This window comes from Aptenodytes forsteri, unplaced genomic scaffold (genome assembly GCF_000699145.1).
Source record: "Aptenodytes forsteri isolate BGI_AS27 unplaced genomic scaffold, ASM69914v1 Scaffold2, whole genome shotgun sequence".
NCBI classification, from domain to species: Eukaryota; Metazoa; Chordata; class Aves; order Sphenisciformes; family Spheniscidae; genus Aptenodytes; species Aptenodytes forsteri.
This window is the reverse complement of record NW_008795695.1, coordinates 18,637,948-18,652,934: the sequence shown is the minus strand read 5'-3', so window position 1 is coordinate 18,652,934 and position 14,987 is coordinate 18,637,948. Positions and strand designations below refer to the sequence as shown.

The 14,987-nt window shown below is 36.1% G+C and overlaps 1 protein-coding gene across 1 annotated transcript in view; it reads right to left on the bottom strand.

Annotated features, from left to right (window-relative positions):
* DMD (dystrophin) overlaps positions 1 to 14,987 on the bottom strand; it is a 1,230,427-nt gene that overhangs the window by 836,835 nt on the left and 378,605 nt on the right. Inside the window, exons 16-17 of the mRNA XM_009283051.2 lie at positions 12,286 to 12,465; positions 6,320 to 6,495 (exon numbers count right to left, since the gene is read on the bottom strand). Coding sequence (XP_009281326.1) covers positions 6,320 to 6,495; positions 12,286 to 12,465 — 356 coding nt within the window. The remainder of the gene's footprint in view (positions 1 to 6,319; positions 6,496 to 12,285; positions 12,466 to 14,987) is intronic.

The following is a 14,987-nucleotide window of genomic DNA, read 5'->3' as shown; positions in this document are numbered from 1 at the left end:
TTATTGGGCATGGTGGTGTTGGGTTGACGGTTGGACTCGATGATCTTAGAGGTCTTTTCCAACCTTAATGATTCTATGATTCTATGATTCTAAGCCAACGAGCACTAAGACGTTATAAAGCGTCCATGTTTACAGACCTCAAGATACCCATACCTCTTCTTACACTCTAAATGAAAATGTTTATAAATGATTCCTCCTGTAAACAACAGAAAACTATCCTGTTGTGTCTCAGTCACCTTCTCCTTTCCTCTGGCACTGGCTACACAGATGCAACACTGAAACCAAGGACCACCAGGAAAATTGAAGACATGGTTTTCCTCTTTCTAGATTTGACAAGTAATGTTAGATAAAAATACAAGAGTAAAATCTGCATTTCAATAAGAGGATAAGAGTCAAACAGCCCAATGGAATTGCTGTATACGTGCTAAACAATCAGCATTTAGTTCTGACTAATGTAATTCATTGGACAGCAGTGGGCTATTTGAAACAATAGCTATCAAAAAACCACTTTGAATAAGTAATTATAATTTTTCTTTTGATATAGTTTTCTACAAAGATCCAAACTTTTCTAAGTAATGAAGCATTAGAATCCCAAATATAATAATTTTCAAAGAAATGAAGGCTACTCTCTTTTCAAAAAATTGTTAACACTTGTTAAATGAAAACAACACTAGATGGAGCAATTATCCTATTTTAACATGCCTTTCTCTTCAAGGGCATAAAGTCTCTTTCAAATTTGAAGATTAATATTATTTCCATAATAATGTTATGAGAAATAGACTTTCCTTGGAAACGTTAGGAAGCATATACGAAGTTATTTACTAAATGGCAAAGAAAGGTATCTTTGGACATTATTCAAGAACATTAATATTACAAATATGTTTAAATTAAATGTTAAACAGCTCTAACCTGTTTGCTATTTAAAAAATCTACTGAGAACAGAGTAATTTTCAGATTTTTCTATGCTACACAACTGACCTGTTTTTCCCAGAATATGTAAATACATATACGAAGTTATTTACTAAATGGCAAAGAAAGGTATCTTTGGACATTATTCAAGAACATTAATATTACAAATATGTTTAAATTAAATGTTAAACAGCTCTAACCTGTTTGCTATTTAAAAAATCTACTGAGAACAGAGTAATTTTCAGATTTTTCTATGCTACACAACTGACCTGTTTTTCCCAGAATATGTAAATACCATGAAAATGAAAATGTTACCTTGCAACCCTTTCTCCCATTTACAGGTTATTTTCATCCTAAAACTTCAGCTGTGTTACATTTATCTCTAGTCCTAATGCCTAATACATACTTTAAAGACCTTTATTATACAGCTCCGAGTATTTTTCCCTTGTCAGTTTCAAATTAATTCCTTTGGGAAAAGGAGCTTTCCTATGACCAGTAACAGAACTTAGCACATGCCTGAATTATTCTGACATTTTGAAGCATTACTTTTGAGGTAGTTTTAGATTTTTGGGGGGTGGAGGGGGAAGAAAAAATAAAAGTCATCTCCTTCTTATCTCTGCTTTGCACCACTTATGGTAAAAAGTTGCTTTAGGAGGCAAGAAAAATCAACATCTTCTTTCCCATGCATTTATGCCACAGTGAACTGGAACAATGGAAATGTGACATCCATTCCTGTGTATGCTATTGGTCTACAAGCCAAATCGCTTCTCTCAATTTCTTCAGTATAAATGGAGACTCTCACACTTCTAATCCTTCCAAAGCACTTGAAAATATAAAAATTAAAAGCATTCTAAAATGCTTGATGCTTCAATCTTAGCCATCCGTTGTTTCTCCTCAGCTAAGTAGCTGGAGCCCATACTCTTATGCAGTCCACTAATGCAATATTCACAGAGTATCCAAACTACTCTTTCTTCCTCCTTGAAACTAAGCATCTAGTAATTCACACTGCAGGTGCAGTGCATCTTTAAGACATCCTCTAGTGTTTCTAAAACATTTAGATCATAGGAAAGCAAATTTGGAGCACAAATCTTTCCAAACATGTGGCAATGGAGCCTGATGCATGTATTTCAGGCATACCCTTTTACAGCAACAAAGCTGACTAAAGCTCGAGAACAGATGAAAGAAGCTGACAAAACCTGGAAGCATATTCACCACCTCAAAAAAGCCCCAACCCCTAATGTGCCTTTTTTTTTGGGACCCCCCCCGGTCCCAAAAATACCAGGCAAGGGTATGCAGTGTGTTGCACCGTGAGTGCAGAAAGCAGCCAACACAATCTGGTTTTGCACCTTCAGAAGCTTCTGGTAAGCATTCAATAATTGCTGGGTTTTTTAATCAAACAAAAACTAAACAGTACAGAATCATCAACTCTTAGTCATTAAGTGCTCAGGGAAGATTTTGAACATAAACACACACACATACAATATAGAATGATGTAGGAGAGGTAGGTTGAGAACCCCCATTCTCTTAGTTTATTTCAAAAGCGAAAAGCTATGCGGTACTATGGCTTTGTTTATCCTTGAGTGTAGGTACAACTAAAGATACACAAAAACCCCTGAAAGATCTTGCAGCCAACAATGGACCCAGAAAATAACTGACTGACTGGGAATACAACCATGAGGTTCTCCCAGCAAAAAAGCGTTGATGAAAAATGTGTCTAGTCACCAATGCACATAGACATTTTAGCTGAGCACCCAAATTTTAAGATGAGTTTTCTTCTCCCATTGCTATGCTTATGTTCAGTATAAATTTATTATGCTGGAGAAAGACAGCAGCATACTGTCAAATGTGTTAGTTTCTAAGACTGCATTTTTATGTTTTAATAAAAGCAGGCACAATAACCATTATTCTAAGCTGAAACTCCTTCCCCGAAGTTTCCTCTCAAAGTGTTTCTCTGAAGCTATTTATTGACTGGTCCTCCCGCTCCAGAACACCCGTTTGGACTTTCTACAGAGGAAAGGTACATAGTCGTTTTTTTGGCTGTTCAGCTAGAAATGCCAAAAAAATTATCTAAATGGAAAAAAGCTGCCTTCAGATAATACAACCATCATTCTTCCTGCTGCACAGCTGTGGACATTTTAAACATTGTTTACTTTGCACATTACCATATTGTAGGTTTACTCACAGGTATTCAGTGAACAGTCATACTGAACTAGTTCTCATATGATGGTATGATTGCATTGTTAAAACAAATCTAGTAACTCCTGCACACAAAGTAATATTCCAGCTAGTTTGACCATATTAAAACATATTAAACAATGAACTCCATTCTTCCTGCTAGAATTCAGCGTGCTTTCCTACCAGATCAAAAATAAAAATCTGATCTGTGCAGCAACGAAGAGGACTCTGATTTTAAGTATATATAAGAAACCACAACTTACTCAATTATCTAAAGTCATCCTAGACAAAGACTGAGAACTATAGATTGTTTCAAGGGTCATATCTTGACTCTTAACCAAAAGTTAAACAGAACTTACATGGTGAATGAATACCTTTTAGACAGCATAAAACATAAATCAAAACCCCTTGAAACCTAGTATGCAATGGTAAAAAAGCATTAACACTCTGTAAATTTGGTAGCAGATCTGCCAATAATATAGCTGCAAGCAATAGTAGTCTCCAATTTTATAACATATCCTATTTTCTGTACAAGGATCTATCAAATGTATATACATCCTTGTTAGTTGTAATGCTTTAGACAGACAACAGCTAAAACACTTAAAGAATTTATAATTCTCAATTTGGATAAAACGAGGTATTTCTGAACATAAACAATTCCTATAATCCAGCTAATTCCTGCCCTCTGGTAGTTTCCTCGCATGATGACTTAGAAGTCTGTAGTCTGCCGTACCCTGCCAATTTTACTTTCAGTATTAAGGCAAATCAAAGTAATATGAGCAAGAAGGAAAATATAGACTAATACTACTGTGCTGGTTTTGGCTGGGATAGAGTTAATTTTCTTCATAGTAGCTAGTATGGGGCTGTGTTTTGGATTTGTGCTGAAAACAGTGTTGGTAACACAGGGATGTTTTAGTTACTGCTGAGCAGTGCTGACACAGCGTCAAGGCCTTTTCTGCTTCTCACACCACCCCACCAGCCAGTAGGCTGGGGGTGCACAAGAAGTTGGGAGGGGGCACAGCCGGGACAGCTGACCCAAACTGACCAAAGGGATATTCCATACCGTATGTCATGCTCAGTATATAAACTGAGGGGACATTCGTTTGTCTTCCCCAGTAACCATTACACGTGATGGAGCCCTGCTTTCCTGGAGATGGCTGAACACCTGCCTGCCCATGGGAAGGAGTGAATGAATTCCTTGTTTTGCTTTGCTTGCGTGCATGGTTTTTGCTTTACCTATTAAACTGTCTTTATCTCAACCCACGAGTTTTCTCGCTTTTATTCTTCTGATTCTCTCCCCTATCCCACCGGGGGGAAGTGAGCGAGCGGCTGCATAGTGCTTAGTTGGTGGTTGGGGTTAAACCAAGACAATTGCATATTTGGTAGCTGAGAAAGGAACTTCGCCTGCAAATTGGTCTCCAATTTTGTAATAATGCATAGCTATTTATAGCCAGAACTTTCTTGAAGCGTTGTAAAATATAGGTTTAAAAAAATCACCCTACTTCATTTAGTTTTAACTAAGATAATGCTTTCCTTTGTAACAGTAGACTCTCATTTCACTTCCTTATATTTACGTCAACTAAGATCATTCCTAAAACATTGTTTGGGGAAAAAAAAAAAGTGAAAAGTTATAAAATATCAGTTATTAAAACACTTTAAAATTTCAGGGGAATTTTCAATCTTAATTTTTGAATTTCAAAATTAAGAATGCCAATATTTTCAGGGCAGGGACCATGCTTTAACAGAGGTTTACTCTTGCATATAAGACAACAGGGCCTTGATCCTGTTTGAGATCTTTGCACATTACTACTGAAACATTAACAAGAGCACTAATGCTTATACTGTCTGTTAAGCAAAAACTTTGCCATCTAAGAATTCCTTGAACAAATTCAAGAATTGTGAGTCTGGTGATAGTCATCACTATGCATTATTTCGAGTGCTTGGGAATATATTAGCAAAATATAACTCTCACTAATATTTAATGGTAACCTAGGATATGCAAAAAAAAATACAGATTCCAAATGAGGACTTTGGAGATTGCATTCAATTCATTCAAATTTAGCTAACGAAGTTACTTATTTAGTCTAAGCACTTTCTGTAGGAGGAGTAGTTATACAATTTAACAAAAAAGGGGTGAACCACTCTTCTTACATCATATATACAGTGTTCTTAAATAACGAGGCTAAGCTAGGAACCTTACTTTTAGAGTGGTTGAAGAGGGGTAAGATAAATCCCACTTCGGATGCCTATGTATAAACAAAGATGCCTCTAAGTATCTATTTTTTCAATGACATACTCCTTCAATTAAAAAAGAAGTCAGATTTCTCCTATTCTTGTTGTGTCTCATTCTTCTTAATAAGTTAAAGACTATTTTACAAGAAAATAACTTATCATTGAAAACACAATGAACTAAACAAAGATATTTTCTATAGAAATGAGACACCGAACGTAGTTTCACATTTCTTTTAGTCCTTGAATCTGTTACCTTGGAATTCATACGTTTATCTGAATATCAAAATTTCCAAAAGAAACATTACAATGAGTGTTTGAAGTCTAGCTTCTTAGCATCTTATTCAGAAATTTATCGCTTAGGCCAATTCTACTTAAACTCGTAAGAAATTTTCTTGTGACTTTAATAAGTGTTCAGTATTAGTCTAAAATCCCTTGTCACTTGTACTTGGAGTTACACAGGAAAAAATCTGAACATAATGATACTGCACGTTTCACCAAATATTAACTCTGCCTCTGCAGAACTGTTATTTCTACTGCTGACCCACAGCCAGAAAGAATAAAACTTGAACTTAGGCAATATCTTGAACCAGGCAATATCTGCACTACTAGTATTCTAACTATTAAAAAATTCTTTTTAAATAATGTAAAAAGCTGAGAACTAATGGAATACTTCTTGTCCTTCATGTTTCAAGACTATAGTCAAGTGGGACCCCCACGATGCTATACATAAGGATTTCTACTGACTACAATTACTATCACAATGGTATTGATGTAATGATTAACATTCTATACTGCAAAATAGTTGGACTAGAAGCACAAAAAAATCCACAACTCATCCTGAGTAAAGAAAGATGATAATAATCAATCGGTACCTTAATAGAGAACAGAAATATAATTTTAATCTCAAAAAAGTATACAGCAAGCTAGTGCAGTCAAATGACTATTTTTGCATTCTCATCCAAACACTATCAGCATTCTCTCGCCATCTCTTAATGATTCTCACCTCTTCCTAATTTCTGAATCCACAAGGAGTTGCCTCTTTTTGTGGGGTGGAGGTGGTGGGAGTTCCTCTTTAGCATGCTTAACCAGGATTTGTTCTCTTGTGGTCACCATAGTTACAGTTTCCATTACAGTTGTCTGTGTTAGTGATGCCTGAGTGGTAGTGACAGCCTGCGAAATCTGTGAGAAGTATTAAAAGAGAGGTCATACATTGTTCGAAAGACTTCAGTAAAGACTGTTCGGAGTAGCAATAGAAAATAATGCGAAACTGCTCCCTTCTGATCATAGGCTGACCTTCAGAAAAAAATAATGCTCTATGCAACTCAAATCAAATTGTTTTATCTGACTCATGCTGTGTGAACAAGATATCTGCAGAAGCCAGTATCAAAATCGGAAAAGATGCTAAACAGAATGAACTTATGGTTCCCTCTAAATCATGCTGAATGAAGAAAAGAAATGAATGGTCAATTTTATGAGGGAATTGAATGATAGCAAATATATAAAATGTTACTATTGCTGTATGTTACTCTGCCTCCATTCTGAAGATTTATTCCTTGAGAAGTAATAAAGGCATGGTAACGGCACTAAATTACCAATTGCTATTTTTACCATTTATAATAATTTTCAAACTAGAATGTAATTCATCACAACCTATTTGCACAAACGGGCAGTTAGCTTTCTGTCAGGAAATCTTAAATTAGAAAACACGCACTAGAAGGCAAATTAATTTGCATCAGCGTTATTCCATAATTAAAAAGTAATGTTAAGGGGTCATAACAGATACTAATACACATAATATGTAACACCGCAAACACTACCAATCTAATGCATTTAACTTTGCCCAGTAATACGAAAACAAAACCTTCATATAGTTCAGCTGTAGAAAAAAAAAAGGAACAACGAGAAATATTTTCTGCTCATATTTGAAATATACTGGTTGTACATGTACTGTCCATTTATATTTGTTTCCATATAATACCAAACTACAAACTTCCCACTTAAATGTGGGCAGCTGTTCTTAAGTCCCTTAACTCAAGAGAAATGGGTCACTTCATTTTTTGGTTCTGTCAGATGATGGCTCATTTGTCAAAATGCTCTAGTTACAGCTCCAATGACCACCTCACAGTTTAGGGGCAGTGAAATGGAAAATAAAAGGAAGAAGTTATACCAGAAGCAGGAAAAGCTGTGCACCAGAAGAGCCCTGCTTCTTTGCTTATTGCCAGTGTGCAAGAATTAGAAAGACTTTCCAATTCAGCGACAGAAATGCCGGTATCTAAAATTCCATGAAACTATATACACATACATAAATAATCTATTAGTTCTTGCATCAGAAACTCCGTAGAGTATTGAGTTACCTTAGTTATTGAGAGATTAGGGTTTCTATAAACATTGGAGAAGAGGCATACCGGGTAATTAACTGTAACTCCTTTCCCACAATACTTTCTTATATTGAAAAAAGAGGGACAAGGAAAGGGGGATACTGTGAGCAACCAGCCTCTTCTCAGCAGGCAACACCAATAAAGCTAAAAAACCCTTGAAAAAAAACAAGTTCCTGCCAACATTGCCGAATCTGTCACACAGTCTTTAAAACAAAAAAGTTTTCCCGCTCTCTGTCCAGTCTGCCAGTGAAAGTGATGAGTAGGAAAGTCCATTACCACCGCAATTTTGGCAATCTTTCTTAAAGCAGTCAGCTATGCTTCCCCCTCAGAAATGACCAGCTGTCTAGGCTTTAGAGCAGAATCTGGACTACTCAGAAGACTAAAAAATTAAGATGCAAAGCAGATTTTTTTTTTTAATCTCTGGATTAATTATGTCAATTGGAGTAAGCTGTCTGTGAACTGCAGAGACTTAGCTAACGTATGAACTACATACATTTTTGAAAGAGAAAAAAACCCAGTTGACTTTTTAATCACTACAATATTATGAATTAATACTCATTTTAGTTCCCTCAACAAGATGTATTGACTTTGATATTTTCAACTACAGAAATCATGACAATAATAAGGAAACGTTTCCATATAGTTTTATTAAAACTTTATACAGCATTCTTTTCAGTTTTATTTTAAATAATTTTATTTTGGGCAGAATGGAAAAACAAATCAAAACTTCTGAGGTCTAGGGTTCTATGAAATTTGAGGATAACACCTGATGTCATCTTTCCCTGGGTTGACTCTGTAGCTAAGAACACTCCAAATAATTGCTTGCTCCTTATATATAGTTTTAGGTACAGTCTCCCCTTCCTCTTCTCACAAAATTCTTACTACACTCGCTTTTATCTAAAAAACAATGATAGGATGATGTTTTTGACACCCGAGGTTATATCCTGTCATGTTTCTATTTGCCAATCAATACCAGGGTACGGTTTACAGTGAAGAAGGCATAAAACAGAATAAACCACAGCTAGGGTGCTGTAGGAGTCATCTGCACCATACTACCAATTATACAGGAGTAATAGTTTCAGCTGGTGACTGGAAACTGTGCTTCAAAAGCAGGCAGTGCAATTATCATATGCTCAGAGCAGTCAAGTCACGACGCTGGGAGGGGGTAATGATTTACATGTCAAAACAGTAAAGAAGTATTTTTCATGCTTAGTCAATAAGAGTGGAGGTTAAATACTATATACTTCAAAAGGAGAATGGACATGTGAATTTGAAGTTCATAATCGTTCTAATTAGAGACTGGGTAAGACTAAAGGGTACTGAAGATTACGCTGCAATGTAACGCTGCAAGATGAAGTTGGCTCATATTTAAAGAGTGCATACACTTTAGAGGGTAAAGGAAAATCCCTAAAAATTCAAAGAAGTACCAAAAAGGAAGTCGCTTTTATTAGCTTCCCTGGGAAAAAAAAACAAACAAACCAAAAAACAACCAACCACCTCTTAAATCTAATCACTCAAGTGGTGTGTTTCATGTATTATTCAAAGACGGTCCAAATATTGACAGTATAGTTTCCTCATCCCCCTAATTTCCTGACAAACAAATATGAATCTGAGAAGGGGTGATACAGTCTAGGCCTTTAAAGCACTAGAAAATCATACAGAAAGTGCTAAGATGACTCACAAGGCTGCACATTAAAAGGCTTTCAAAATACAGTGTTTGCCTGCAGTTTAACATCAGCAAGCTCATCTTAGAAACATGTTAAAACTCATCTCTTCTCAGAATGGACAAATTTAAATCTTTCTTTTCATCCTCTACAGGCAAACTTATGTACAATGTGTGTATAGCACTTCAATAGTTTTATGTCATTTTATTTCTCTTTTATATGGCACCCTACCTTTAATGCCATAATTTATTACTGCCTTTGGAAGTGCCCTCAGTCCTGGTAAACTCATAATTTTCCTTAACACTCACTCTTGGAGCTGTCATCTGTTCTTTGATGAAATGTATGTACGTGGGCGGGGAAGTTCAGATGAGGAATGGTGTTTTCTTTAGTTTGGGAAGGTTTTCAGTACAATTTAGTGAAGCATAATGAACTCACGAAAGGCGGGTTTAGAATTTCTAAAAGTTATGCATCTAGTCTAAGCAAGTTGCCCTTGTCCTTGTTTCCACTGTGTCATCAACAAAGGAAAGTAGACATTTTCATGATGAGGACAAACTGCTTTTTAAAAGGTATCTTTCTCACCCTTGCCATCCACTCATTTGCAGCAGAAGTTTCAGCCATGAGTTCAGATTAGATGCTTAAATCCAGCAGCAATGAATTCAGGTAAATGTGGGAGGACTCACATTCTACTTTCCGCACTTTTCCTTTAGGATGTATAACTGCTTCCTATGTCTAGTTGGAGAATCAGCTTTGAATGGAGGCTGAGGTTGTCTCTTCCATTTCATTTCTTATTTTGTTAACAATTTTATCATCTAGTGACACTTTAGTAAGAGAGGGAGGGGAAATAACTAATGACAAATGTAATTATGAATGTAGTATGAGAATTATTAATGAATAGAATAAAGTTCATTTTGAAGTCAATATCTCAGTTTGATAAATAAAATGTGCATTTTCTGATAGATTTTAGTGAAAAATGTTGTATTTGTCACCCTCTTCCAACTCCCCTCCTCCCCAGTTCCTGATTAGAGAGAATAATTAGATCTTTTAGAGGCATTTTTTGTCTTGCAATCTAAATGTGTAAATGAGCTCTGTAATGAATAAATGTATAAACCCCACTAACATTACCTGCCCTGCCTAGATAGAAACACATGGGAAAAAGTACACCATCAGTGTTCCATAGAGGACATATCTAAACTGTGTAACAATGCCTTAGGAAGCGGTCCTTCAGTTAGCACTGAATGTGCAATGTCTCCAGAATTTGAAGCAACATGCCCACAACAGCATACCAACTCTGTGCCAAGCAAAGTAGCTTCTCCTTGGAGGAAAAGCTTATCAACTGAAGTGTGCTGCTATGATAAGACAGTTACACTGTTTTGGGAATCCAAAGCACCTCCCGCCTGTGCTGCTCTATGATGTATGGATGTACAGCCCCAGGACTGCTCACTTCACGAGGAGGCTACCTTTTCTGCAATCTAAGTTCCATTTTCAAAATTAGTATCTGCTTTTAGGATCAATCAACGATCTAAATAACTCTTGAACACTTTGGAGTGACTTACTAACTTCTTCACATCACGTGACCTTAGCCATCCCAAATTAAAAATGCATCTCTGGATTTTCCTCTGTATTGAAACAACAGGTTTCCTACAGCAAATATACAAGAGTTAAATCAATTTTTCAACTGTTATAAATGCTTTGTAGCACAAACTGGTATTGCCTTCTGTTACTAAGTGAAATTGTACCCTTTCCCCATTTTCTTCTTTTCTGCTCTCCCAAACTGATTTTTCCAACTGCAGCTACACAAGAAACTGTATCACAGAGCAAACTAAAAGATTAAGGTATGAGTTGGAAGCGAGGTTATTGAGAGGTATTCAGATCACTACAGGAAATATAGCAGCTTTCATTTAATTACCCAGATATAAGTTGGTAGAAACATTAGTATATAGCAACAAAAAAGTGCAGTATCGTCAAGGGAATTGAATCAAACTGACCAGGACTGTGAGAGGCCCTCTAGGGACAGGACAGAGGTGCATGCAGTAACATTCTGCTCCGTGTTAGCATTAAAAAGTCTTAGTGTCCATTTCCATTTCATCAGTCGTACAATGATAGCACAGAAATAACTCAATATTAATGAGATAATGGAATGGAAAAAAGTGAGCTGATTTGGGTTTAAATCCAGTAAGAAAGAGATGCTGACAGATGGTTAGGAAAAATAAATGGGTATGTTTTCGGTACTAGACCAGAGCACTGATTTTTGTTATTTGGTTTAAAAAATGGGAAACTTTAAAACCTCAATTTCTTTTTTAATATATTACAGTTAACGTAAAGGAGCTGGGCAAAATAATAGCAGATTATATTCTTTTTTCATTGGCAGTTTGGCTACAGGTATGGATTGATTTCTTTATGTTTCCAAGAAACTTCTCTTTTTATGGCATCTCTTTTCAATCTGTAAATCAGCATAACATAAGCAGAAGTAAACCAGTAACCATTATAAACTTTAACTGTTGAAAAGAAATAAAAATAATTTCTCTTTAACTAGCAAACAGTTCTTACACTAATTTCAGACTAAGTGCTATTCCACAGAGACAGCCATAAAACCAGTGCATTTGAAGTGACCAACTATTATAGGTTAAAAATAAATTAACTGGAAAGGGTATTTCTGTTATGGATTGTATCATCCCTGAAAACATAGTTAACAACCCAAGAAAGTAATCAACACTATAAAGAGAGATCAAAAACTAAAGAGGTAAATAAAATTCTGGAAAGTTATATTACAGTTGTATTATGCTGTCCTAAAAATAAAGTATGTCTTAAGCAATCACGCAGGGAAAAAATTTAAAACAGTATGACAAACAGCACCAAAACTACTTCAAGCATTTGACTGGCAAAGGATTTGATTGTCACCAACTGTCAAAATGATGGGTTTAACAAACCTGTTTAGAATTGCTCTCCACCTTCTGCACAAGGCTATCCCAGCGCTGGGCAAAATTTTCGAGACGACTTTCCAGCTTTTGAGCCACTGCTTTATTTTTCACAGCTACAAGGAGGTCTTGGCTGAGCGACTTCAGCTTACCCATCATTTGCCTTTTCACTTCTAGATCTCCTTTTATGATCTGTTAAACAAAGTAACAGCAGGAAAACCAGTAATTCATACAGGAAAAAACCCAACCAACCCCAAACCCAACAAACTTAGAAGAAAAATCCTAAAGAGAGCATCATAAAGAATTGAAAATGGGTAAGGGTATTTCATACAAACTCCTATACTTCCATGCTGTTGTTACTGTAAAAACTGCTGGCAGAGCTGACATAGTGGAATGGACACATTGCACTTCACAAAGCAATATAACATGACAGGTGGAGCAACTCCAGACATCACAGCATGCCTCAGGTGGCAACATAAATCAAAAAGCTAACAGCTGTGTGACATTAATAACCTTAAAACTGCACTAATGTTAACAACTATATCAACATTTCAAACAATGTTTCTTTAAAGTTTTGTTGTACTTTGTCATATATTGCATATTAAAACTCACTGGGAAAAAAACGCTTTCCAGGAAAATAACATTTGACCCCAAACCAGGATGAAAAAAAAAGAAGGCCCAACGAAAATAAGTTTGGTTTTGGCAGTATGAAGAATCATGTATTTCTCATCTTCCTCAGATCTCGGCAGGCTCTGGTTACACGGCAGTAGCCTCCCAGGGAATGGGGAAGCCTTGGGAATCCCAGGAGCTCTGCTGAGTGTGCCAAGGAAAGGGCCCTGCAGCTGGGAGCCTGGAAACTCTGTGTACAACCTCTGTGCTCTGCAAGCCTCCATACGGCTTGAACCCGTAGATGCTAACGGAAAAGGAGAAATCATCAGTCTTCGCATCTCTACTGCAGTAAACTGCCAAGGGATCTTGAAACTCCTGAGATCTGTACATGCAAACCTCTCTATGAAGTAGGCTCTTCACAGATCCAAGAGTCATCCATAGCTCCAGTTCTCACCTGGGCTTATTTTTTAATGCCTTACCAGTTTACTCCATTACTTTTCATACCTTAAGCATTCGTTCTCTACACCCTAATCTGTGCTAACCATGGCCAAATTTTGAACTCTCCATGCAGCTGAGGATTGCAATCTAGTTCCCAAGGCATGAAAGGGATAATTAAACAAATATTTAGACAACGAAATTTAGTCTACATACACTTTCCTGTAGCCAAATCATCCAAAACTGTAATATAAAATACAGCTCAGTAAAAGAAAGACTCGTAGTCTTTGTAATCAGTACTCTTTCCATTCACATGTGGTTTGAAACATCATCATTACTAATGTTAGATACAGTTAATATCGACATTTAAATTGACATGTCCCTAAGAAATAGCATCTAACACACTTTATATTTAAGAATCTGTTTGCATAGTAGCAGATCTAACAGAGGGAGCAGACTAGATGTAAAACAATTTACCATCTTAAAATTTCAAGGATTGCTATATTTGACCTTTTTTTTTTTGCCTACAGTGTCAGAAAAAGCTCACGTGAAAGCCACCGCATACACTGACTGAAATAATCAAAAATGGTACTCTGAAACATGATTAGCGAATTCTGAACAGCAGTGTTTTATTTCCAACCTCCACAGCTGACAACAGGTGTATAATATACAAATGAGTTCAGCATCAATCCCAGACACATGGAGCACAACCAGTAAGTGAAACACTAGAAAGAGAAGGATGCTAAAACTTTCTGTGTCAAAGGTACCACTCACTACTACCTAATATGCTTTTGTGATAGCTACAGTTAACCTGTGAAAATATACTGGGGGATTCTGTTTTCACATTTCCTTACTGAAAGCCTGTCAATGTGCTACAGTAACCAACAATATACTCTAGTTTTGTTTTTTTTCCATTACAAGAATAGACCTAAAATGCTAATGAGCTAGCAACAAAATATGTAATTTACCAATCTGCAAGAGAATAAATGGTACTGTTTGGTACTGTTTGCTTTAGGAAATTAATTATCAAATACCTCAGACATAATTTCTGTCAAGTGCATACTGTAAACTCCAATATTGGAACATTATAAAGTGGTTTCCTTATTTGTTGGTAATGTGCTTCTACTAGTTGTTTTCTGTTTTCAAGTTTTTAATTATTGCTGGTTTTCTTTTCCTTAAACATCACCAAAAACTTTTTTTGCTCAATGTAGTATTCTAATCAGCAACATCTGCTGGAAAGTAATTGTTTGGCTGCTAAGAGATTTATTCCAGTAAAAAATGGTGTAATATCTAATTTATCTCTTCTAATAAGTAAAGAAATTTGCATTAAGTGAAACAAGAGAAAACTTAACTCTATATTAATGGAATATTTACTATAAATATATAGACCTAGATCTTGTATACCTTTACAGTAGATCTCAACATGTTTTACGAAAAAGAGGAACACCATCACCTTCCTTTTATAGTCTGCAAAACTTAGGCACAGGACGTGAAAACAACCTACCAAGCCTGTGCCATAAATGATAGTAAAATTTCACCTCAGTCTGTCCACTTATGTTCTACATTCTCAGTGCACCACATCCTCCAGCTTAGTCCATGCTCTATGTCACCCTTCGCATTGTCTAAGAAATCAGAGACAATTATAGTGATAGTGAACAAATGGTAGGTGG